General features: G+C 41.0%; 1 protein-coding gene across 1 annotated transcript; it reads right to left on the reverse strand.

Annotated features, from left to right (window-relative positions):
• Nucleotides 1–3: 3 nt before the first annotated feature.
• On the reverse strand, nucleotides 4–26,851 carry LOC309849579 (apolipoprotein R-like). Its single transcript, XM_082702260.1, has 6 exons — nucleotides 26,799–26,851; nucleotides 16,627–16,764; nucleotides 12,467–12,637; nucleotides 6,850–7,025; nucleotides 5,882–6,078; nucleotides 4–26 (listed from the first exon to the last, which is right to left on the reverse strand). Exons 2-5 carry the CDS (start codon nucleotides 16,727–16,729, stop codon nucleotides 5,890–5,892), a joined length of 639 nt encoding a protein of 212 aa, XP_082558386.1. The 5' UTR covers nucleotides 16,730–16,764; nucleotides 26,799–26,851; the 3' UTR covers nucleotides 4–26; nucleotides 5,882–5,889.
• Nucleotides 26,852–27,429: the final 578 nt, after the last annotated feature.

The raw sequence follows: 27,429 nt of genomic DNA on the forward strand, positions 1-27,429 counted from the left end.
TGCTCTGTCTCCAATAAAGCGTGCTCCTTCTCAAAAAAAAAAAAAAAAAAAAAAAAAAAGATACAATTTTTCCATATAGCTTTCCAACTGACCTAGAAAATATGTGTTGAAAAGAGTCCTTTCTAAGCACACTGAAGGGTCAAGTTTGTCACAATTTAATATTATATTAAATAATATATATATAATTTATATTTGCTTTGATATATTTACTTTTTGATTTTTTTTATTCAACTGCATAATTCACTTGATTCTATTTGTACCAACACCACACTGTCTTAATCTAGTTTTATAACCAGTCTTGAAATCTACCAGTATTAGTCTTCCAGCTTTGTTTTGTTTGTTTTGTTTATCTTAACTATTCTTGGCCTTTTCATGGCTCTGGATTTCCCTATTAAACCCAGTAAAGAAACAGACCACTTGTTTTTGGTCCCATAGAAGGAATTACATTCAGCAGAAAATTTTTAGAACTAATCTTTTGTACTAGGTCTTAGATCATGGAACTTCAAACATCCTTGTATGAAATGATTATTGGACACTTACTGTGAACAAAGCCCACAATGAAATAGTAAGTGTATATGGCAAAAGTTAGTTCTGTCTTCAGTAGGTAGTGGTCAAAGATGTTTAAAAAAATCAATGAGTTATAAATGAGCAGTATAAAAATAATAGTATGTAGATAGAAGTTGTATCCAATTGGATACAAACTTAGAAGCACTCATTTATTTATTTTACATGATACACATAAGTAGTGGAAACTCAAGGGCACCTGGGAGACTCTGTCGATTAAGAGTCTGCCTTCACCTCAGGTCATGATCCCAGGGTCCTAGGATCAAGTCCCACATTGGGCTCCCTGCTCAGCAGGGGGTCTCCTTCTCGCTCTCCCTCTACGCCTCCCCTCTGCTCACGCTCTCTCTCTCTCAGATAAATAAAATCTTAGAAAAAGAAAGAAAGAAAGAAACTCAAGAGAAAAGAGAGAGTTTGATAATAGATCAATCCAGAGGGGATCACAGAAATTTCAGGAGACACTAAGCATCCCCAAAGAAAAGACGTGTCTCATTTAAAAATAAAACAAGCATACAAATAGTTAAAACTTATTGCCTATCTTGCTACAAAGAAATTCACCATTAGAAAAACCTTGCTCGTCCATACAGAAACACTAGCCAATATGTTAGGGTCTCATTCCTTCTTGGGGGCAGAAAGCAGAGAATATAAAAAAACTCTACCCTATATGTAATACTTTCAGAGACAGAAAAAATGGTCTTGTATCCGTAAGGAAAGAACAGGATACCATTTAAAAGTAACATGTAGAGGGACGCCTGGGTGGCTCAGTTGGTTAAGCAGCTGCCTTCGGCTCAGGTCATGATCCCAGCGTCCTGGGATCGAGTCCCACATCGGGCTTCTTGCTCAGCGGGGAGCCTGCTTCTCCCTCTGCCTCTGCCTGCCATTCTGTCTGCCTGTGCTTGCTCTCTCTCCCTCTCTCTCTCTGATAAGTAAATAAAATCTTTAAAAAAAAAAATAAAAGTAACATGTAGAGACAACTACAGCCTATTGGAAATTAAAATGAAATAATAGATTTTCAACATCAATAAAGGTCTTAAGATACCAAGTCAAGAAAATCTCCCAGAAAGTAGAACACAAAGAAAAAGATACTGGAGGTAAAGTAGGAAAGGTGAAAATAGTATTTTACTGACACGAGTTCCAGGGGCAGGAGGTGGAAGGAAGAAAACAAAGAAGGCAAGACAAAATGAAACCAAAAAATAATGGAAAAAATTTCTAAATTCTGAAGCACATGTGTTTCCAGATCAAAAAAATCCCAGAAGGCACCTATGTGAATGCATAAAAAGCACCCTACAGTAAAACCACAGAGAGAAAGAGAAGGCACTAAAACCAGTGAGGGGGTGGGAAGAGCGTCAATAACACTGCATTAAGGATTGAAGTGTCATGCACTGTTGCATAACAGCACCGGAAGGCGAGGGACCGTGGAGAAACACCTTCAGAATTCTGAAAGAACCCTGACTTCTACATAAAAGTAATCTATCAATTAATTGTGAGGGTAGAAAAAAAATTAAAAAAAAAAAAAGATATTTTAACACATGTAAAGATGTTACTTCCCAGGCACCTTTTCTTAGCACTAAAAAAGATGAAGAAATAAGATAAAATACATGAAGACTTGGAGCCAAACTCATGAAAAGCGCAGCCAAGGGAAGACTTCAGATTTTAAAAGTAAACAACAATTCATTTCAGAACCACTAACTAGAGGGCCTGGAAATTCCTTTCCAGGAGGGAAGCGGCACAGGGAGGAGTGGAACTGAAATCGTATCTGACATGTCTCAGCATATTCAGAAATATATTGCCAGATCTACTGGGGCATGTAGCAAGCGTCAGCAACAAGAACAGGAAACTAAGCCAAAAGCAAGATAAAATATTCAAGCCATAAAAATTAAAGCCTTCGCTTATTTGGAAATAGATTCAGAAGTCGTTGCTTGGCTTCCTGTGTTAGTAATCACTGTTAGCAATGATTGGGATTTGCTCAGTCATAATGAGGTAGACACTGAAGGTTAATTTAATCAAGAGTGGGAAACGACACTGAGGAAAGATGGAACCGCAAACTATTTTTTTCTGGATAGTAAGTTGATACATAATGTTGAAAAATAATAAATAAACATAAGAAGGGTGAAAATACCATTTGGAAATCTGTAGATAAATATCCCAAGAAAGACCTTAGAGAGTTGAAAGTGGTTATTTTGGAGGCATAAGGCCAAGGGATGGATTGAGTGTGTGAAACTATTGGAGTTTTCATTATAAGTCTTTTTGGATGATTTGACTCTTTTAAATTATTTGCTTGTATTACTTTAGGGAAGTATCAAATTACTAAAAATTAGAGTTGCATAAATAGTAGAGATTTAAGTAAGTTATTTAAAGCCATAAAGATAAAAAAATAAAGCCATAAACATAAGTCATCAATAAGAGAAAATAAAATTACATGAGACTGACCGATGGAGAGAGAGGTGGGGAAAAAGAGCGAGATTGGTCATTGTGTAGCAGGAAATCAAAATACATTCTTTAGAGAGAAGAAGTCAAATGATGTAGTGTGTGCTTCCTCTTCAGAATGATTAAGCTAGCCAGTAGAAAAACTCAAAACAATAGGACTTAGGCAGAAGGAGAGAAGAATTTCATTTTCTTTTTTTATATATACCTTTGTAAGGCTTGAATTCTTGTTCATATATACATATATATCACTTCTATAATTATAATTATGTGTAATTAACTGGAATTAACAAATAAAAAATTGTGGCATAATTCACATCAGTACAAACGCGTCTCCCCACCGCCCTCCGGAAACTGCAGAGCAGGAAATATGGAAAGACTCATGTTGCAGAGAGTCTCCTGAATCTTCTCTACGGCTTGGTGTCTAGATCTGTAATGGATGGTGTTTGGCTTTTTGAGTACATTCGTGAATTTTTGGATATAAAATTCCTGAGACGAGGGAAAGATGAGGAGTTAAAATGCCTTCTCTAATAAAGTGAGGGGAAATGAGTTTTTGGGGCAGCAGGAGCAACAGCAGATGAAGTCTGACAAGGAAAGATTTGAGAAGGGAAAACGATAGACCAGAAAAGCCTGGAGACTGACAAGGTCATGCAAAGAAAGTCAGCCAGAAGATATTCCTGGTGCCAGGGAAAAGCAATGGTCTTTTTTTGTTTTTCCTTTTTTTTTTTTTTTAAGATTTTTATTTTTATTTATTTGACAGAAAGAGAGATCACAAGTGGGCAGAGGGATTGGGGGAGAGGCAGGCTTCCTGCTGAGCAGAGAGCCCCATGTGGTGCTCAATCCCAGGACCCTGGGATCATGACCTGAGCTGAAGGCAGAGGCTTTAACCCACTGAGTCAACCAGGCACCCCAAGGCAATGGTCTTTTAAGATCACAGTTCTGGAACATTCACTGTGGAATTCCTGTCGTGTGTACCCAGTCATATCACCCCTCTGTTAACTCCAAAGCTTTAGTATAAGTCAGCTGTGAAGCTTTCTCATATGATGACTGTTTTAAAGAAATCAAAGAGAAGTGGCCATTTTCTTTATTATAGATCAAGATGTAGTGGAGAAGCAGAGGCCAGTGTAAGTCAGCATGAACAGAAATGAGACTTCAGAGGAGGTGAAGGTTTAGAAGAAGAGGTGACTGTCAGAAAGACAAGTTTTCCAAGACTATCCAGAGCTATAAGAGGGACGCATGAGGGATACGCCCTGAGGAGCCCCACCCAGCCCCTCAGTCCCTTCTACCATTTTTGTGTGTTCCTCGGCCGGTTTCCATGGTTCTGGTTTCTCATAATCCTACCTTCCCTTCTGTTGGTCTAGTCTTCTCAGGCTGCTAGACAGTTTGGCCCCCCCAGAGAGAGCTGGATGCCCTAGGAACTTGTGTGTCCCTCCCCCTGGGTAGCTTTTCACCCAGTTCCTTTACCTGGAATTGGGACAAAATGTAAGCAAATTCAGAGTCCAAAGTTCCCTTTGGGGACAAGGCTAAGCCACTTCCTATAGGACTTGGCCCCATCACAGTCCTGGGCTCCTTCCCTGTCCTGCCCTTTCACCACACTCCTTTTCCTGTTTCTCTTTAGAACACTTCTTTTTATTATTTTGTTGTTGTTGTTGTTGTTTTAATATTTATTTATTTGACAGAGAGAGGGATCACAAGTAGGCAGAGAGGCAGGCAGAGAGAGGGGGGAAAGCAGGCTCTCCACTGAGCGGGGAGCCCGATGTGGGGCTTGATCCCAGGACCCTGAGATCATGACCTGAGCTGAAGGCAGAGGCTTAACCCACTGAGACACCCAGGCGCCCCAGAACACTTCTTTAATAAGTTACTTGCACATGAATCCTTTCCCCAGGGTCTGCTTCTGGAGAATCTGGTCTAAGAGAGACACTAAAGTCATTTTAATTGAAATATGAAGAAAAGAATTAGAAGCCTTGGCCATACTTAAGGGTTGGGTGACACAAAGATTAGGCTTTCAAAGACTTTTGATGTAGTTAATATTGGGTGGAAGGGATATCGAGCAAAACCAAATGTAAGGAAGCAAGAAGTTGTTCCAGAGAAATACTGGTGATCAAATAGAGAAAGAAAGCAGGAGGGGTGCCTCGGTGGCTCAGTCAGTTAAGCGTCTGCCTCTGGCTCAGGTCTTGATTTCAGGGTCCTGGGATCAAGCCCCACATCAGGCTCTCTGCTCGATGGGAGGCCTGCTTCTCCCTCTCCTACTCCTCCTGCTTGTGTTCTTTCTCTCACTGTCTCTTTCTTTCTGTCAAATAAATAAATAAAACATTTAAAAAAGAAAAAAAAAAAAAAAAAAGCAAGCAAGCAAGAGACTTGGAGGAAGATGTGATATTTGGCCATGGCAGTGAAAGACAGGTAGGACGTGAAGATGTGGGGTAAAGACACCTTAAACAAGGCACAAGTATACATTTGCGAGAACTACATTCACCTTGTGATACAGTAAAATAGAAAAAGAAGTTAATTAAAGAAACATTAGGACGTGACTGGTATAAGGCCCTAGTTTTTCATTATACAGGCATCAAAGTGAAGACAAAGACACTGGATTTTTGTTTTTAAAGATTTCATTTATTTATTTGACAGACAGAGATCACAAGTAGGCAGAGAGGCAGGCAGAGAGAGAGGAAGGGAAGCAGGCTTCCTAAGACACTGGATTTTTGTCATTATTTATTTCTGTCATTGCACCAAGGCCAGGGCAGCAGAAGCACAGGCAGAGCAAAGGTACAAATCAACAGCTCCACAGTATCGGTGGCACTAAGGGTATCAACAGATTCTCCTAACACGGGTATTTTTTTTTTTCCAGTAAACAGTACTCAAGAAAGGATTAGTAGAGTTGTTAATGAGAGAAATGTACCGAATTCTCTATTTTTGCGGAGGTGGGGAGGGTAGATGTGCTGGTTTCGAAATGGTGTTCTTTTCACTCTTGCTCAGTTGTCCAATCTCCAGAGACAACTTATAGATCTCCAGGGCCTTTTTCACATCGTCTGGGTAAGGGAGACACTGGAAGAATTTACTGCCAGCTAACACTTGCTCACAGCCCATCTGGAATTCCTACAAGACAGAAAAGGATAGAGGTAGAGACCTCTCCAGCTGTGAAAGTATAGGGTGTCTTCAGGATGCCTCAGCCATGACAGGAAAATTAGAGGATCCTGCCCATCCTCAGGACTGGTGGAGGGAACCCAAAGATACTCTGTGTCAGCAGCGGGCCCAGTGCAACACCAGCACTGCTCATGTGCAGCGGATCGCATGGAAACAGGGAAGGAGGAAGGCTGCAGAAGACACCCAGGGGGTTCTTATGCGAAGGAACAGTTCTGACGGCTGTGCAAAAGCATAGTGCATATGGTAGAAAACACAGGGCCAGGGGCCAGGTCACCTAGATCTAGGGAGCCCTCCTCTCTAGAGGCTTGGTTCATCTTAGTATAAAATGAGAGAATTAGAACTCGCTTTAAAGAGCTCACTAAGTGTGGGGAGCTTGGGTGGCTCAGTGGGTTTAAAGCCTCTGCCTTCAGCTCAGGTCATGATCTCGGGGTCCTGGGATCGAGCCCCGCATCGGGCTCTCTGCTCAGCAGGGAGCCTGCTTCCTCCTCTCTCTGCCTGCCTCTCTGCCTGTTTGTGATCTCTCTGTCAAATAAATAAATAAAATCTTAACAAAATAATAAAAGAGCTCACCAAGTGCTTTGAGGCCAATTTCCAACGTGATTTAAACAACTCGTGCATGGGTCCTGATACAAGTCTGATTTCATCAATGTTCACTGACAGGGCTCTGATACCGGCTACAATTTCTAGAACATGACGGGACATCATGAAATGTGTGGCACTTACCCACTTACACTTGGGCACCGCTGGGAACCAGATGCCGTTCTCTGAGCAGGTGATTTTTTGAGAGCCAATCACACCATAACCATCATCACATTGGACAGTAACACTCTCAGGCTCAACATACTGGTCCTTATCCACAGACAGATCTCCATTTTTGATCTCTGGTTTCTGACACAGAGCTGTAATAGAAACGCAGTTTTGATCATGCTGTGATTCTCAGAATAAAATCTTACAAAAGTGAAGAATCCTGAGGGGATGAGAAACACTGATAATAGATTATATCTGCATGCTGAGAGCTGTTCTCTACCTCCATTGATTGTATGATCATAACGATAACATTAATAACAGTAATGTTATTTTTCATACTATTCTCAAGAGAAAACACTATTATTTTTCCAGAGATTTTATTTATTTATTTATCTATCTATTTATTTATTTTAGAGAAAGAGCACCAGCAGGGGAAAGGTCAGGGGGGAGGGAGAGAGAATTTCAAGCAGACTCTGCACTGATCATGGACTCTGAGACAAGGCTTGATCTGATGACCCTGAGATCATGACCTAGCTGAAACTAAGAGTTGAATGCTTAAACAACTGAGCCACCCCAGCACTCCATAAAACGCTATAATTATCTCCATTTGGCTAGAGAGAAATATGAGGTACAGATGGTTTATGTGACTTGTCTTAGGATGCATAACTTTTAGGTGACATGATTTTAATATTAACCTAAGGATTGTAGTCCTAGAATCCAAGTTTTTAAAACTGCTATATTTCAAAACCTCACTCTTTCTATGATCCTAAGTATATAATTTTTATTCACATACCCTTAACGTCTTCCTGTGTTAAATGGAGTTAATGGTGGGAAATTAACCTCTTGAGTTGATAGCAACTATGATTATAAAAAGGCACACCTAATCTTGGTGGTCAACCAGAAATCTTTTATTAGGGCAACTTCATCATGAGAAGATGAATGGTATGCATGTGGCTCTAATGGAGATGTCAGACACCTCAAGGAGGTTTGGAATTTATCCATAACTGCAGTCATTTAAAATGAAGCAGGTGTTTACTAAAATGTTGCTAAACTCTCGCTGACAGTTTCAAAGATTGCTATCTTTGTGTAGAAACAGAACCATACATACATGGGCCATCCAATTGTGCCAAAAGAAGCAGTGGGACTACAGCCCATTTAGTAAGTGGTACACAATTAGTTAATTGTCCACTGGGGAAAACCAAACATTGACCCCTACTTTCTACCATACATACAAAGGAATTTCAAGTGGGTTGGCGATATCATTGTAAAAGGTAAAACAATAAAGCTCTATAAGAAACATAGGAGAACATGTTTGTTGTTGTATAGAATACTGCCTTGCAGTAGGCAAATATTTCTGAAACAAGACTGTCGGAGGCAGGCCCCTGGCCAGGGCGGCCTCCGCCATTAAAAGATGGCGCCTGGCTAGTTGCCAGGTTAGGATTGCCTCGTGAGACTAAGCGGAACGCCCAAAGAGGAAGTAAACAGCATTGGTTGCTAGCGAAGTTGTTCGTTTAGGTGTGCAGCCTGATTCGCTCCCTCCTGTACCCTGCTCGCTGATTGGTCATGTAAGCGTATATAAGTGGGTAGACTTGCGGAAATAAAGAGAGAGAAGATGCATCCGAACCAGGGTTCTTGTCGTCCATGCGGGCCGACGGCGGTAAATGGCGCCGGCACCCGGGAAATAAATAAAGGAATCTTGTAAGGTAATCCGCAGGAAAGTGGGGAGTAAAGGTCCGCAGGTAAGCAGGGACATTAGCCACCTTCAAAAGTGGGAATTCCGCAGTAAAGCGGGGAGTAAAGGCCACGTTCAAAAGTGGGAATTCCGCGGTAAAGCGGGGAGTAAAAATAGAAAAACCTTGCAAGGGAGAATTCCGCAGGTAAGCAGGGTAAAACCACGACAAAGGTGGTGGGATTTAAACTTGTACAAGTCCGCAATAAGAAGCGGGGCGGCCTTGAGCCGGGATTTAAACTTGTACAAGTCCGCAATAAGAAGCGGGGCGGCCTTGAGCCGGGATTTAAACTTGTACAAGTCCGCAATAAGAAGCGGGGCGGCCTTGAGCCGGGATTTAAACTTGTACAAGTCCGCAATAAGAAGCGGGGCGGCCTTGAGCCGGGATTTAAACTTGTACAAGTCCGCAATAAGAAGCGGGGCGGCCTTGAGCCGGGATTTAAACTTGTACAAGTCCGCAATAAGAAGCGGGGCGGCCTTGAGCCGGGATTTAAACTTGTACAAGTCCGCAATAAGAAGCGGGGCGGCCTTGAGCCGGGGTTTAACTTGTACAAGTCCGCAATAAGAAGCGGGGCGGCCTTAGAGCCGGGATTTAGCGAGTCCGCAATAAGAAGCGGGGCGGCCTTAGAGTCGGAATTTAGCGGTGAGTCTTTAATGTCTGCGTCTGTTGTCTGTGTGTTCATAATGGGGAATTGCACTAAGAATTGCTACCTTTCCCAGTGCTGGAATGTTTGGGCCTTCAAGCTGGCTGTGATTATGCGTATCCCTACCCATGTTCCTATCCTAGTTTCCATTCCAGAGAACAAGTTACCGGTGGTGCTATCCAGAAAGAAGAGAGATTTTGATATCACAGCTGCGGTTGTGACAGCATTGGCTATATCTACAGCAGCTGCCACGGCAGCAGCAGTCTCGCTTGCTGCAACTATACCCACTGCGGAAGCTGTGAACACCCTTGCAGAAGGAACGGCGGGGGCCCTTCAAACACAGACTCAGATCAATGCACATCTGCAAGCAGGAATCCTGATAGTCAACCAGAGAGCGGATTTGGTTCAAGAAAAAGTGGACATATGGGGGGCCCTATTGGGACTGGGATGTATAGTACCCTTCCTGGCAATTTGTGTAACTCCCATAGCCTATACTAATATGAGTGACTTACAGAATGTCTCCCGACAGCTCTCCCAATACTTGCGGGGGAATTAGTCCGCAGAATTCCAAAACTATACTTAGCACCTGGTACTAGGAATAATAAGGATAAATAACTAGCACCTGGTACTAGGAATAACAAGGATAAATAACCAGCACCAGGTACTGGGAATAACAAGGATAATTAACAACAGAGGTGAGCTTGCAACCCTCCCAGAGATAATCAAAACATTGCAAGATGTGTTAACCTTTACGAAACAATGGGCTAGCATAATTGGTCTGATGATAATCCTCGTAGTGGGCCTGATTCTGCTAGTATTTGGAGGCGACAGCAACATAGGCAACAGCAAGCCATGGTGCAGGCCTTGTTAGCCATCGAGGCTGGAACATCCCCCCAGGTGTGGCTAAGTATGCTGGATCGGTAGTCAACGACGGGTAAGATTGGTGGGGGAAATATACCAACCTAAGACAGGACGCAGATCATTGATATCTGCCGTCTGATGACGGGTAAGGATATTCCCCGCCACTGACAACCTAAGACAGGCACGATCCCTGCCATAAAAGAAAAAAGGGGGAGATGTCGGAGGCAGGCCCCTGGCCAGGGCGGCCTCCGCCATTAAAAGATGGCGCCTGGCTAGTTGCCAGGTTAGGATTGCCTCGTGAGACTAAGCGGAACGCCCAAAGAGGAAGTAAACAGCATTGGTTGCTAGCGAAGTTGTTCGTTTAGGTGTGCAGCCTGATTCGCTCCCTCCTGTACCCTGCTCGCTGATTGGTCATGTAAGCGTATATAAGTGGGTAGACTTGCGGAAATAAAGAGAGAGAAGATGCATCCGAACCAGGGTTCTTGTCGTCCTTGCGGGCCGAGGGCGATACAAGACAAAACAGTTTCCAACATCAAGGACAATATTAGTAATTTGAAATAAATTGGAATTTAGAACTTATGTTTGTCAAAACTAAAACACTCGGGTTGCCTGGATGGTTCAGTGGATTAAAGCCTCTGCCTTCAGCTCAGGTCATGATCTCAGGGTCCTGGAACTGAGCCCCACATTGGGCTCTCAGCTCAGTGGGGATCCTGCTTCCCCCTCTCTCTCTGCCTGACTTGTGATCTCTCTCTGTGAAATAAATAAGTAAAATCTTAAAAAATAAATAAAACTAGAACACTCATATTCTACTTGTAAAAACAGAATTTGTTGTTATGACCACTTTTTTTTTTAAAGATTTTATTTATTTATTTACACTCAGAGATCACAAGTAGGCAGAGAGGCAGGCAGAGAGAGGAGGAAGCAGGCTCCCTGCTGAGCAGAGAGCCCGATGCGGGGTTCGATCCCAGGACTCTAGGATCATGACATGAGCCAAAGGCAGAGGCTTTAACCCACTGAGCCACTCAGGCGCCCCTGTTATGACCACTTTTGAACAAAATTTGGCATCATCTACGAAAGATGACGATGTGTACAGTCTGCAGTACAGTTCTACTCCTGAGCTTATTCCTAACACAAATGCTCGCACATGAGTAGCAAGAGACCTACACACAAGTGTTCATAAGAGCATTATTCATAATAGCCTGAAACGCGAAAAACGTGAACTCTTATGAAATACATAAAATGTGGTCTATTTATCCAGAAGAATATTATAAAACCATGAAAATGAATGAACTATCAAAATGTGCAAGGACATAGATGAAGAAAGAAGCCAGGCACAGAGAGCAAGCATGACTTCCTTGATACAAAGTTAAAAAGTTGGCAAAACTTATCCATGGTGTTGGAAGGTAGAAGAGGGACAATAAGGTACCCCCCCGCCCCAAAACTGAAAAGGCATTTTGAGACCAAAAAACAAAAGCAGGGCCACACCATGCAGTTTACAGAGTTTTCTTCAGAGTAACTTACTGATGGGGGGAAGGGGGAGCGTCAGGCCGACAAGGACCCAGGCCCTGTACAGCTCTTCTCCAAAAAGTCTGGATTTCAGTCCACAGATTTTTTAGAGCGAGGGGACACTGTATTTCAGGACACTGCAGGGCTATCTAGGGGCTCACGTGCACCTAATTGACAGCTGACCTTTATTTAGATCTTGTGGTGCCATCTCTACCTCAGAAAGGGGGAGGACTATTTTATCTCAGATTCATGCGAGGCCAAAGCGAACCTTCCCCTACACCGACCTGCCTTGGTGGGTGTTTCTGAGGTACGTATGTTACTCTCCTGTGGGTCTGGAGCACATAACCACAAAAGAGGTCATCAAGCGTACATGAATAAGATGGAGGGCCAAAGATGGAGCCAGTATTTTCAGCGCTCCTACACATGGTGTTGGTAGAATGACCTTCTTTGGGGAGGAGAGTCGGGAGTAACTGAGGGAAGACATGAGATGCTTCAAGGGGAGGTTCACATTTTGATAATTGTTGACCTTCACCCTTAAGATTTGTACACTGTTTTGCAGTATGTTACATTTGAATTAAAACTTTTATTAAAAAAAAAAAGCAAAAAGTGGTCCTCTAGATTACCTCTGAAAACATACACGCTGGTAACAACGGTTACTTTCAAGACTGAGAAGCTAGGTAATGGTTCAAACTTTGAAAATAGTATACCATATGCATGCGTTAACTACACGAAATGAATAAATAGTACAACAAAATTTTTTTAAGTGTTTCTCCTGGCTGGAAAGAGACTAGAGTCAGAACCATCACAGAGGCTCTACATTTCCAATCAAGGTCATCAGTGAGGTTGAAATTACCTTTACATTGAGGGGCTGGAAGCGACCAGTGGGAGTTCCTGCAGGTGATTTTAGACTCTCCAACCAGAACATATCCTTCATCACATTCATATTTCACGACAGTAGTATAGGAGAAAAATGAACTCACGTCTTTATGGGATCCATGGGCAATGCTCGGAAATATTCTGCAATCTTGAATGGTAAAAGAGAAGGGTGGGGACAATGAGCTAGGGTCTAATTTAATTAACAATTCAGAGTGAGGGACTCTTCTTATTTTGTTGAATGAAGTAATTAAATTACACTGCAGAGGTATATTTCAATTCCTTAACAAAATCAATAGGAATGGTTTACTGAGAACTTAGCTACTTGCTAGGCACTGTGTTTGTTAATCGTTTTAGATTATGTTATGTTTTAGATAACATAATTTATGTTTTAGATATGTTAAATCAATTAATCCTCACAATAACTCTTCGAGGCAGTACGATTATCACTCCCATGCTAGAGAAAAGGAAACTTAACCTTAGAGGGGTCAGATGTTGCACATAAGGTCACAGCTAGGAGGTGTCAGTAACATGAATCAACCTCAGGGATTAAGCTCAGGTGTGTATCAAAATCAACTGGTACTTTCTGGAATCCTGCTATTTTTTGCAGTCTGTAGTGATCATTGGATGCTTACTTTATAGAGGCATCAATAGATATCTGAAGGCCATAAAATGGAAGTTTTGGTTGAAGAACAGTATTCTTGCACAGTCAAGTAACGTCCCAGAATTGATGAAGTAGGCAGCTCAGAATCCCTTAGAAAACTCCCATCTCTTTCGCCCAAATCAAAGGCACTAAAAGGTTAGGAATCTAACTTTTAAATTCAAATTAGTCCCAGGTGAGGCAAATATGTGGATGCATTTCTCCTTCAGACTGACAGAGGGGCTCTAAGGAGCTCACTGAGAAAGGCCAATATATCCCTTTTAACTTTGCAGGGATATTAGACACAGTGGCCTAGTATCGAGCTCCTGCCTGGGAAATCCAAAATGCAAACAGGGGCTGTCTAGTGGCTCTGTTGCTGAGGGTGAAGGACATAGTTCTGCTGCTTTGAGATTGGCCCGTACTCCTGACATTATGTGGAACAAAGGATGAGTGAGTACTTCCAGTGGATTGGAAACGGGATGCATGAAAAAGACAGGCCTGGTGGTTTCTCTTCAGACCTGTGCAAAAGGACCTCCTGAGGCTGGAAGAAAGCTTCAGTGAAAATAAATCCCTAGGAGTCCCTAGGTCTTTAGGAGATAGGAAAGAGAAAGAGATCATCCAGAATCAGAGATGGATCCTAGGATCTAGCAGACCAGGGAATTGCAATTAGTTTCTCAGTGATGAGGAAGGACCCATCAAAAAACAGCAACAACCAACAACAACAAAACACAAGAGAGAAAGCAAGCTTGAAACACTCTTGATGCAAAGAATCAGCTCAGGTCAAGCACTATTTCCCTTATCTCTGCTTCTCCCAAAGCTTTAACTCTGAAGGATCCAGAAGGCATAAGAACAATAATCCCCAAATAAGTTCTGCTTTAGTATCAAGGAAAAGGAATTCACCTGTGCATGAGTCAACAGCTTCCATATAGCATTTCTTAAACTGCAGATTAGGCCCCTCCACAGAAATACCAAAAAAAAAAAAAAAAAGGCTCTTAATTTTTATGACCAAACACACATGCAGAGTTCTATACTATGCTTCTCAGGCAATATCAAGGAGGCATAATTGCAAGGTACTTAAAAAGATAAGATGTAGCCCTAGTGTAGGAGAGACGTTAGGGTTTGAAGTCAATGGCCAAGGAAGAGTTTTTGTGGTGTATTTGGTGCAAAAAAGTGGTTTCATGAAAGCATGGGGACAGAACCAATGGGCAGAAAGAGCTGCATTGGGGTCATGAGGAGTGACTAATTTTATACTTCTAAGTTGGAAGGGGTTAGGAATAATATAAGACTCTAAGGAATATGGAAGCAGGGTTTCCAGGACCTTGAGGGGGGTGGCTATTGTTGGGAAATGTCATTTATTACTGTCTAATAAAACCTTAGTTATGAGACTCTTCATATGTATATCGGTGGCCCATATGCTTAGGGGATGAGTGCTAACATGTATCTTGGGAGGTTTGGAGATTAAGGAAGTGTCCAAAAGAATTTTTATATGTTAAAGTAGGCTTACAGGATCGGGGCGTGGGGGGGGGTGTCAGTCTAGGATTACCTTTTCCCCATGGCAAAGTGTCAACATCAAGGCAGCTGAGTCCCTAGAGAAGTCTCACTCTGCCTATCTTAAGGACTTGTCAGTGGGCTGTAGATAGTAAGGAAACTTAATGATTTTTCTTCTGCCTTGGTTTCCCACATCAGCCACATACATAGTTGTACTACAACTCTGTATCAGTCCACTCTAGTGCCAGATTAGGTCAGGAAATTAGTTCTATAGGAGAAGGTGTTGGAAGGATGGAGGGAAGGTCTCCAGAAGTAAGATGAAAACAGATCTCAAAGGATGGGTGGAAGTTGAGTGGTTGGTAAGATAGGTGAGGCCGAGCAATACTGGGGCCATGAGAAAAGTCTGGCATCAGAAGCCCTTATGGTGAGGGAAAGGACCTTCAGATCAGAGCACACAGACATTAAGTATCATTTCAGAGGGTTGGGGCCATGGACAATGGGAAGAGATGAAGGAAGAGAAGGAAAAAGGAGAAGGGAAATAGGATCATAAAGAAATAATTGAAAGACATGACAAATTTGATTAGGTCTTCCTCTATCACCCCAGATTGTGTGAGAGGGGAACTCAGAGATGAAGTTGAGAAAAGTCTCCTGAGCATGAAGTCCTTTATCCTACCACTCAATAATAAATTAACATTCATGCATCTGATGAGAAAAATCTTTTTCTAAACATTGCTTCCTTAATTAACCCATGCTTTCCCCTGACCACTCTCAGTGTTGAAGAAAGCATGGCTTCCACGTTTTTAAATCAACAGGCCAGCTCACCTAGGAGCAGTCAGTTATTATTTTAGGGTTGGGGTTTTTCCCTCTAAACTATCTCAAATCCTCAACTTTTATGCCATGATAGCTGTTTCAGAGAATATGTTAATAAATATTTTTAGGTATGAAAATTAATTCTCTCAGATAAAAAATAATGTCAGCTAAGAAAAGAACACAATATAACTTTGGTCAAAGGACATTTCCATTTAAATAACAGAACAACAAATAAATTTCCACAGCGGCAGGCCTTCAGGTGGTTCTGGTAACTTCTCTCAGATACTTTTGTTTCTCATTCTGACAAAAATTTCCCTCTATTTCAATAACAATGTCTTACATTTATATAATGGTTTACAATTCATAAAGTACTCTATAATTTTACCTCAGAGAATTTACTCAGTATTTGATAACAGAAAATGTATTTTAGAATTTTTATTTCTCATTAGTTTTTAATCCCAGTATAGTTAACATACATTGCAATAGTAGTTTCAGGTGTACAACACAGTGATTCAATATGTCCATACAAAACCTGGTCTCATCACCAGAAGGCCACTCCTTAATCCCCATCACCTACTTCACCCGTCTCGCTGCCCACCTACCCTCCTGTAACCATCAGTTTGTTCTCTATAGTGAAGAATCTCTTTCTTGGTTTGACTCTTTTTTTCTTTCTTTCATTGTTTTGCTTCTTAAATTCCACATATGAGTGAAATCATATGACACTTGTCTCTCTCTGACCGACTTAACTTGACTTAGTATTATCCTCTCTAGCTCCATCTGACAACAGAAAATAGTTTTGCTTTTCAGATGGAAATTATTCCTAATCAATAAATAACTAAGGTTATGGATGGTATAATTAATAACCTATTTGGAAAGTAAATTTGTTCTATGCATCTTGGAGCATTGAAATAGAAGAAACTAATTTGAAAATTCATGATTATTTTTTGCTAAAGCCGCCTCATGAGGAATTTTGCATATCAACACATTTTTATTCTATATATAATAATAGCTTCTACCTGAATTAAAACTATTTCCTTTTTATTCTAAAATTCTTCATTTTTATTAATACATAGTTCACTATACTCTCTCAAAAAGATTATGAATTACCACTATTTGATTATATTCAGTTAATTCTTAATTGGGTATTTGTCCTGCATATCTTAGAGAAACTACCCTCCTTTCCCTATAACTACTGTACTCACCACACAAGCCAGAAGGGCACAGCAGTAGGGTCAAGACTCCAAAGACGTACAGTGCTGGGAAACTGCTCTGCAACTTGGAGGCCATGGGTCTCAGAGGTGCCATACTGGGGCTCAGTGTTCTCAGACCCTTGAATTAATCTGAAGAAAAGAATTCTCAGTAACAATTGAAATGGTGCCTGAGCCAGGGTAACCAGCCTTGGCAAAGTCTCAGTTGTGTGTCACTAAAGGGGAGGGACAGGGGGAGTGACAAGAACCAGGTGCTGAGCACAGCTCTAACAAGGGTCAGCTGATAAGGCCCCATTCTTGGAGAGAAGAGTCTGGAGGTTGTTAGGAGAGCCCTCTGGGATTCTGTGTGTAGTTATTGTTGTTATCCTAAAACTCCCTTGCTGTTCAGATGGGGCACGTGGTGAGTTCCTTTCTGGATATATCCATGATTCCTCTGAGTAAACAAGAGCAAAAAAGCACAGGGGAGTGCAGCCCATGACGCTCAGTGTGTGTGGTGGGTTCTGCAGGAATTTGAACCCATAGCATGAGAGAAAATAGAATGTCTGCCAAAGGGTGCCTGTTTGAGAAGTGGTTTCTGTGATGAGAAGTAGGTGTAACTTGCCCATAGAAGAATGGATTATTTTTTAAGCTTGAAAATTAAATTTCTTTCTAGATAGCACATAGGCTAGGCAGAACAGAGTAGTATTAGTCTCTAGGTGTGGAAAATCTCAAGAATGCAGTCCACACAATTACAATTATAATTACAATTACAATTATTATACTACCTCAGGGGAAACGTCTTTTCCCTAATTCCTGGGGTTTTTAATGTACATAAAACATCAAATGATTCACTCCGTAAAACTGACTATTTTAGTGTAGAAGCTATTCTAGCCTGAGTTTGCAATACAGAAAAAGGACGCATTGAAAGTTAAGTGGTTGAAGATGATTAATTAAGGAGAAAGGAAGATTTATTATGACTCTCAGAATAGCTGAATGATTCTGGACCCTGGAGAACTTAGCATTTTGCTTCTAAGCAGTAAACACAGCTGGATGGAAGGCACATTTGTTATTCATCTTAGACTGGTAACCTCTAGACTAAGTGTCCCATAACCATGGGATTGCCTGGTTATTCATCCAGATTACTTCTTAAATTTAGGAACTTAAACTTTGGGAACTTCAACTTAAAGAGTTAAGTGGGATGGATGAAACTATCAACCTGAATTCTATATCTTGCCCACCAACTGGGAATATCTGTTCCTTGAAGAGACAAAGATGGTTGTCTAAGCAAAGGAGCAAATTCTGAAAATTGTCCTCAAGTGATCTTCACTACTCAGCTGAACTGGAATGATTGCTACATACCAATAATAGCCAAAATGCTTCTCTCTCAGAAATAAGAGTTACCAAATATAGCTGAACAAAATTCTTTGGAATATTAAGGTAAGCACAATTAAAATTCAACAAAAGAAAGCAAGTAAATTCACTGAATAGTTTCTTCCTTTAAAAAGAGGAACCACAGGGACACCTGGATGGCTCAGTGGGTTAAGCCTCCGCCTTCAGCTCGGGTCATGATCTCAGGGTCCTGGGATGGAGCCCTGCATCTGGCTCTCTGCTCAGCAGGGAGCCTGCTTCCTTCCCTCCACCCCGTCCTGCCTGCCTCTCTGTCTACTTGTGATCTCTGTCAAATAAATAAAATCTTTGAAAAAAATAAATAAAAAATAAAAATAAAAAGAGGAACTACAATAAAGAGATTCGTGTAATTTAAATGATTAATCATATGTTTTGTTAACCTGCCTTTAATCTTTAAGGTCTGTAACAGAACTTTACAAAAATTATTATAATGAGTTCTGAAAAACTCCTGTGACATGGCTCTTGCCTACCTTGTTGCATAGATGAGGAAACAGGTTCAGATAAATTAAGTAAATTGTCCCCCAAACTCCGCAGATAATTAGTGGGTAAGCCAAATGTTAACCCAAGACTGATAATTAAAATCCAAGCTTTTTCTTTAAACCAAAATTATTTGTATTTTTGGGGGCCAGTAATGATTTCCTGTCAGGACACTGATTCAGCCATATGGGAGTATATCAACATTCTTGGCTTTTACCCAATGGTACACCCACCCTCCAGATGCTGATGGAGCTGCAACTAATGGCTTAGACCCACGACCTCCAAAGCATGTACTGTGATGATAGGAACCGCCTGACTCCTGATATAGAAAGTTATACCCTGCTCCCTCAGGAGCAACCAATGCCTGGCTGAGCTTGGGATACCAAAGCCCTGATTCCTTGATTCAAATCTGGACAACTCTGTGATACAGTTGATGCCCTAGAGCCCACTGTGGATCCGATGAAGGTTACACTTAACCTGAGAGTCGGTTTTTGCTCAGTTCTTTTCCCTCTTGTTGTTTCATTCCCTTATAGTTCCTTCCCCGCCCCACCCCCGAAATCACACTATCAAAAGTTCATATGCGTCTGAATCCCTTCTAGAGACATTGACTGAAGACAGTTTATACCACAAGTGGATCTAGGAAGCAAACTCTAAGAACGAGATTCTAGAATTGGATCACCCACTAGCCAACTGACAATCAAGACTCCCTCACTGGGGAGGGGTGAAGTATCAGTAGCCGTGGCTTACTGTAGCATTGCAACTATGAACATTTTCACCTGGTAAGCTGTCATGAAGCGTAGATGGAGAAAAACACATTGGCCAGTGAAATACCTCTAACATTTGAGAGTTGCGTGGAAATAGGACTGTGAAATTGGGTGGCTGAGGACTATTGATGCAAGCTCAGCAACCTCTTAACTGAAAATAAAAGTTCAAGGCACTCAATCACAATTCAAATCCAACTGTGAAGTCCAGGAGCTCCTCTCTGCCCCCATTAATATTTAAAGAAACTCTTATGTCAGCTAGCTAAGGACCAGGGTCAGGATTTAATCATAAAACAATAGTAAAACTTCAGAAAAAAATAAATTCTTAGCCTTGGCAAGTCTCTACTTAAAGTCAGGACCCTAATGGAGGGAGGGACACCCTTAGACTTGGCGTTAGGATATGCAGGTAGATGCACTACAGAACTTCAAACTCCAGATTTACCTAAACCCAAAGCGCTTATAGAACTGGCCCAGTTTCCCTTGTTATAAGATAGTGCCCCTGCTGCTTGAAGACCAGCAGAGGGATCAGATACACTGGGTATCTTCTAAGGTCATAACTGCTTTCCTCAAGATCTGCCCCATCTCACCTTCAGGCCAAGAGCTGAAATCAAACCTCAGTATGAACTGGCTAAGGACATGCTGGACCTACTAAGAGAGGAGAGGAATCACATGCAGGATCTGCAAGACTTAGCATGTAGGAGCTGCTGGGAGAGTATGCCTTGGAGGGGACCATAAAGCTGGACAAGGGAGAGTTTGTCAGGCTTGGGACACTGTTCATGACACAAGATAACAACTCAAGTGCCCTGGGAATCAGCTCTCGTGTGCTTCTGGGATGCTTTTGGAAGCTCGGGGAATATGATGGTCCAAAATGGTATAAAGATGCCAGAACTGCTAAGGCAGACTAAATAGGAAATGATTAAAGACTCAGAGAGCTAGACATGTTAGAATGATCTATTTTAGGGGCACCTAGGTAGCTCAGTTGGTTAAGTGTCTGCTTTTGGCTCAAGTCATAATCCCAAGGTTCTGGGATCCAGCCCTGCACTGGGCTCCCTGCTCTGTGGGCAGTCTACTTCTCCCTTGGCTCTCTCCTCTGCTCGTGCTCTCTCTCTCTCTCAAATAAAAATAAAAGAATTATTTATTTTATTAAAACCAGAAGACCTACCTGCTATTTTCTTCATGAGAACCCTGAGGATGACCATTTACCAGGACAATAAGGAACGTCCCAGCAACAAGGACCAAGATTATAGAGAAACTCTATTCTGGCTAGCTAACTGTAGGTTGCATTTTTGGCAGTAGATATTATCATATGTGACTGTCTAATAGGGTGGGGATTAGAGAACCCCAGGATAGCAAGGCTAAGTAACAGCACTCTACCTCCAGAAGTGGACTGGGTAAAAAGTAGTGGAGGGCCATGACTGAGTTATGTAAGAATATGCCTGGGATGCAAAATCAAGGAAGATGCTCATTCTCAGGGTTGTGCAGGTACAAACCCTCAAAATGAGTGCCTCTTTAATGGTGAAGCATATACGGTTGCAAGGTTGGAAGGCAGCCAGGGGAGAGAACTTCCTGACCTATATAAATCTCTGAAGAGGTTAATAGAATATGGTGTTCCTGAGGGTAAGGATTGGCCAACATAGGCATTGCATGATACGTAATCAAAAAAGTTCAAGAACGAGTGATCCAAAGACTGAGATAAGCTGCTCCAATGAAAGTCATGATCTTTTGCCCAATTATGCTTTTTTTTAACTTGGCAATTTTCTCACCCATTCTCAAACATAAAGACAGATTCCTTTGCAGAAGGACCATGTAACATGATAGCAAGTATATACAGTAACATTTCTTCAATCCTTTACCAAAGGAAACTTCGGTGATTTGCTTTAGTGAATGTGCACTAGGACCTCTAGAGACGTGTTGGATCTGAGCTGTCTGTGATGCCTGGGAACAAAATGAACCACCACGACCCCAGTTAAAATAGGAGCTACAGGAGCCAGGCAATAAAATGATCCCTAGTTCATGTTTATCTCACCATGATTCATTGAGTTCATGGACCCACAAAGCAGTCATTTCTGTGGCTCTCAAGTGTACACAGTTTGTGGCAGTTTGTAGGACCTTTACATTAGTTCTCTGACCTTTGAAATAAGAACTATCAATGTAAGAAAACCCATGTAAAAAGATCTACAAATGATATTAATACTGAAACACTGCATGATTTTCCCGGAAGATTAGGAATCAAAGCAAGGATATCTACCCTCATCATTCGTATTCAGCAATGTATTGGAGGTCCTAGCTAGTGCAGTAAGGTAAGACAGATAAATAAAGGGCACTCAGTTTGGAAAGGCAGAAACAAAATTGTGTTTATTTTCAGACATGATTGTTTATTTGGTAAATGCCATAGAATGTATAGAAAACCTTCTCGTACCTATGAAAGAATTTCATAAGGTCACAACAGATGGCCAATATATAAAACTCAGTTGTGCTAAAATCAACAAGTCAGGAAATGACAGATGCTGGTGAGGATGTGGAGAAAGGGGAACCCTCCTACACTGTTAGTGGGAATGCAAGCTGGTGCAACCACTCTGGAAAACAGCATGGAGGTTCCTCAAAATGTTGAAAATAGAACTGCCCTATGACCCAGCAATTGCACTACTGGGTATTTACCCTAAAGATACAAATGTAGTGATCCGAAGGGGCACATGCACCCGAATGTTTATAGCAGCAATGTCCACAATAGCCAAACTATGGAAAGAACCTAGATGTCCATCAACAGATGAATGGATCAAGAAGATGTGGTATATATACACAATGGAATACTATGCAGCCATCAAAAGAAATGAAATCTTGCCATTTGCGACAACGTAGATGGAACTAGAGTGTATCATGCTTAGCGAAATAAGTCAATAGGAGAAAGACAACTATCATATGATCTCCCTGATATGAGGAAGTGGTGATGCAACATGGGGGCTTAAGTGGGTAGGAGAAGAATAAATGAAACAAGATGGGATTGGGAGGGAGACAAACCATAAGTGACTCTTAATCTCACAAAACAAACTGAGGGTTGCTGGGGGGAGGGTGGTTGGGAGAAGGAGGGTGGGGTTATGGAGATTGGGGAGGGTATGTTCTTTGGTGAGTGCTGTGAAGTGTGTAAACCTGGCGATTCACAGACCTGTACCCCTGGGGATAAAAATATATGTTTATAAAAAATTAAAAATTAAAACAAACAAACAAAAACAAACAAACAAAAAAAACCTCAGTTGTATTTCTATATACTAGCAATAGCAATAAAAACTTGGAAATCAAAATGTAGAAAGTACTACTATCTCAAAAGCAATTTGCTAGGTGACAAAAACCGTTTTCAAAAGATCACATACTGTATAATTTCCATTCTGTAAAACTTTGTCAAAGTGACAAAATGATAGTAATGGAGAAGAAATTAGTGGTTATCCTCATGGGAATGGTGGGCCAGGAGAAGAGTGTGAATATAAATATAGAGGGGTGGTTCAAGGAAAATCCTTATGATGAAAGAATAAAAAGAATATGTAAATAGTGTAGAGTTTCCACACACATTGAGCTAATGTCAATGTCCGGCTATTATCAATATCATTCTAGTTCTCTAAGATATAACCATCAGGAGAAACTACGTCAATGGCACATTGGACCTTGTGATTTTCTGTGAATCCATAATTATTTCAAAATGAAAAGTTTTTAAAATGACACAACTCTATATGGTACCTGGTAGCTGGAAACTCCAAAGCATTCATGGAAGAAAGCAGAGAAAGCCTGATTAAATGGAGTGATGTATTGTGTTCATGAATTGAATTGAAAGACTCAATATTATTAAGATATCTGTTCTCCTCAAATTGACCTAGAGATTCAAAGCATTCCAATCCAAATCCCGGCAGATGTTTTGTAGAAACTGATGAACTATTCCTAAGAGGAATATGAATAAGCCAAGGCCCTAAAATAGCCAAAACAAACTTTGCAGAATAAAATTAAGACTCATACTTCCTGATTTCCTGACTTGTTATGAAACTACATGATCAACACATTGTGGTATTGGCATAGGAATGGACTTACGGATCCATGGAAAAAATAAAGTCCAGAAATACACTAACACACATACAGTTCATTTTAGACAGAGGTGCCAAGGTAATTAAGTGGAAAAAAGACAGTCTTTTCAACAAAAAGAAAAGAAAGAAAGAAAAACTGACAACTCTCACCCTTTACCATGTGCAAAAATTAACTCAAAATGTATCATAGGTATAAATGTAAAACTAGCCAATTTGGGAACTACTAGTTTAAAAGAGACAGTATTTATTTATTTCTCTATGTATTCCACAGTCTATTTTCATAACAGAAAAAAAGCTTCTGTAGAACTAAGATTTGGTTTTACCAAAGTAAATATTTGATCCATTTTAGTTTGACGGAAAATAAAAAATAAATTACTATATAAATTAAATTTTAGAAAATTAACTTCTACCTCTCTTGGTCTTAATTTTTATTTGTATTTTAGCAAGTTTAAATGATGCATATCTACTATAAACTGCTATATTCTAAATTTTAATTATTGCGTTTCTCCTGGTTCCTGAGCTAAACATAAAGGGAAAAAAAACTCCTTAAGAAAACTCTTAAGCAAGAAAAATTTTCAGTTATATAAATTTGCATCATTTAAGTGTAAATATTCATAATGGAAGATAATCTTATTTTTAAGCCTAAAAATATTGGCATCAGTTGCTGATCTGTTAAAATGATGCAAGTACAGGATTAAGAGCTCTTTACAGGACTATTTGTAAATCAGAGATTTTTGGAAAACAGTGTTCCTTTTCTGACCATTTGCATCCGTCATTAGAAAACAGCAGCTTAGGGCACCTGGGTGGCTCAGTCATTAAGCATCTGACTATTGATTTCATCGGGTCTGATATCGTGGATCTCAGCATCCTGAAATCCAGCCCCAGGGTCAAGCTGCTAACTCAGCATGGAATCTGCTTGAGATTCTTTCTCCCTCTCTGTATCCCCTCCCTGTCATATGCACACTCTCTCTTGTCTCTCTAAAATAAGTAAATAAATCTTAGAAAAGAAAAGAAAATGGAAGCTTAATCCATAGTTACCATTCATATATATTCTTTCTCTCTCTTTTTAAAAAATTTGATTTATTTATTTGACAGAGAGAGAGAGAAATCACAAGCAGGCAGAGAGAGACGAGGAAGCAGGCTCCCTGCTGAGCAGAGAGCTTGATGTGGGGCTTGATCCGAGGACCCTGGGATCGTGACCTGAGCTGAAGGCAGAGGCTTAACCCACTGAGCCACCCAGGCGCCCCTATTCTCTTTTTTATACATAAATTTTCATCTGAAATCTCTGATCTACCAACTGCCCTCTCCCCAACTTTCTAGGGATGGGAGAAATCATTTCAAGAAGGAAAGTAAAGGTTATCAATGCTGACAGGGTGAATGTTGCATTAGGAAAAGGCCGAGGGGTTTAGGGAGAAGAAGAGAGGCAGTAGTCTCATTTTGCATGGTAAGCATTCGAGTTAGTAAAGAAGCAGGCAGGAAACTGGAGAATCTTCTTCAGAAGAAACTGAACAGCAATAGAGAAGACACCGACAAACACTGCTATTTGGGAAATCCTCTGAATGTGTAGGGCTATCAGTAGATTGCTAAAACAGAGGCAGAAGTTTATATCTCTCTTATGCTACAATTCTGAAGTAGAGACATATTCGGGTTGGTTATCTGCTCTGCTCAATGAGGTCATCCAGGGATAGGGTCCCTTCCCTCTTTGCCCCTCTAACATCCCCCGGGGCGTTGCCCTCATCACCACAGTGGAAACTGGCTGGCCAGCACCCTGTCAGCATTTCAGTGTGAAAGAGGAAGTGAAGGTAAGCAGCTTCCTTTTCAAGAAAATTGAGTAGGAGGTTGCACCCATTAGGCAGTTGCTCCACATGTGCCCTGCTGATATTTAAAGGGGTGAGTGCAGTTCTATTACTTAAAGGAGGTAAATCCTGAAAATGGATACCCGGAAACAATTAGCAGCCCCTCTGTAGCTCCCCAAAAGAAAAAATAGCTTACTGATTAGTCTCCCCAAATACATATAACTTAGATTAGCTTCTGTGGGTCTTGTCCTTAAGAATGAACGTATAAAGGACCCCTGGGTGGCTCAGTGTGTTAAACATGTGTCTTCAGCTCAGGTCATGATCCCAGCGTCCCGGGAGCCCTGTGTTGGGCTTTTCCCTCTCCCTCTTCTTGCCACTCCTTCTGCTTGTGTTGTCTCTCTCTTTCTGTCAAATAAATAAATAAAATCCTAAAACAAAAATAAAAACAAAAACAAATAAACATGTAGCCTAGAATCATCAACAACAGATGTTTCCAGAGACTAGAAATTCCAAAGAAACTATTATTAATATTCTGTATGTGAATAGTCACTATATCCATAAAGAACAGAACACTTTTTATAAAAAAATGCTGTGAAGATTTTGTAAAATGTATAAGACAATTAAAATACAAAAGCAAGGAAATATTCCCAAAGAACATGCAGGAGGGTCAAAACAGAGATGATGGCATAGGAAACAAACAAACAAAAATACAAGAAAGTTATAGGATTGACAACGAGGTCCAACATGTGATCAGTAGAATATCCATAAAGAAGAAGAAAAAAATAAAGATGAGAAAATTACAGAGAAAACTATACTCAAGAAAATTTCTAAAAGACAGTTTCAAGTATACAGAAGCTCATGTTTTGCTTTCTAGATAATCATTTCCTAGGCAGCTCATTGAGGATGTTCTCTAAGAAATAGAGGAAATAAACCAAAAAGTGGAGAACGTGAAGCCAAGAAGCAAAAGCAAAGCAGGAAAACCAGTATACAGATGTGAGAGCGTGAGAACCCCCACTCATACTGAAGTGTGAAGCAGACACTGCCAAGTTCCTGTTGATATCATCTGGGCTCTACTGCACACTCTGGGACAACTTCGAGATGGTCAGTATCAGCTTTGTTTGCCCAGGCTTTTTCAAAAACTGCTGAAGGTTATTCTAACAACATGACAGCAGATCAAAAATAATAGGTAATTAACACTTCCCAGTTGCAGACCTTAATATCCTGAATATCCGTAGAAGTTAGTGTATCAATACCCCAGCTCCCTTGCTCTTTGAGTAAGATAACTCTCTGGTATGTCTTTGACATCCTTCATAGTGTCTCTATGGGTTCAAGTCACCCACAGAGGTCTGTGGCTTGACAATGCATCCCTTTATTGGCTGCCTTCCCTCCTCTGTCTCACTGCTCGGCTCAATTTTTCAAATATTCGTAAAAACAGTTTGAGCACATATGGAACGTTTCAACAAGTATTCTGAGTGTATAATGCATTTAAAATATCAATTATCTAATTATCTAACACTCACTGAACTCAAGAATGAGTTTTTGCAAGCAGAATGCAATATGATACAATACAAAATGTAAATTAGGTTTCCATTCTATCCCCCACCCACATGTTTATTCTAATGTAAGTGAAGAGTGGACGACCTTGTTTAAGATATAAAACTAATTCAAATGGCACTTACCAAAGAAAAGGAGCAGTGGTGTTTTTAAAAATTGTTGTTTAATGATCGAAGACTTCTGAGTGAGGCTTGGTGGCAACAAGAGGGAGATGAGGAGGGTGTTGACACTTTCACTAGGGGGAGGAGGTGAGGGAATAGCCACGAAAGCAACTCCATGAGGCAGATAGTTACCCATACCTAACCCTAAGGAACATTAACATCCTCTTTTCCAGACCATGCAGACCTTGGAAGTTCATAGGAAGCACCATGGCAGGAAGCTTGGTACATAGAATGGGCATCTGTTGGTGTGCCCATCCAGGGGGGTCCCCAGCATCTTGGGGATGGTGGTGGGGGTAAAAAAAAATATATCAAGAAGAGACGTGTTGCCAAGGAAGAAGTACATGAGGCTGTGGAGGGGAGGGTCCAAGAGGACGGCTGGGATGATGAGTAGATTCCCCACGTACCCAACCAGATTCATGCTGGAGGACAAAGAGCCCCTGCTGCCCCCGGGGCTCCTCAGCGAGGCTGAGGGGGATGAATGCAACGATTCACGTCAGTTTGTCTGTGTCCAGACAGTTCTAGAGCCAGAAGGAAAGGCGTGAACTGTGAGTGGACTCCTGGGGAAGAAATGGATTCTCGGATTCTCGCATCAATG

The sequence above is a fragment of the Mustela nivalis genome, assembly GCF_964662115.1.
Source record: "Mustela nivalis genome assembly, chromosome: 16".
Lineage (NCBI taxonomy): Eukaryota > Metazoa > Chordata > Mammalia > Carnivora > Mustelidae > Mustela > Mustela nivalis.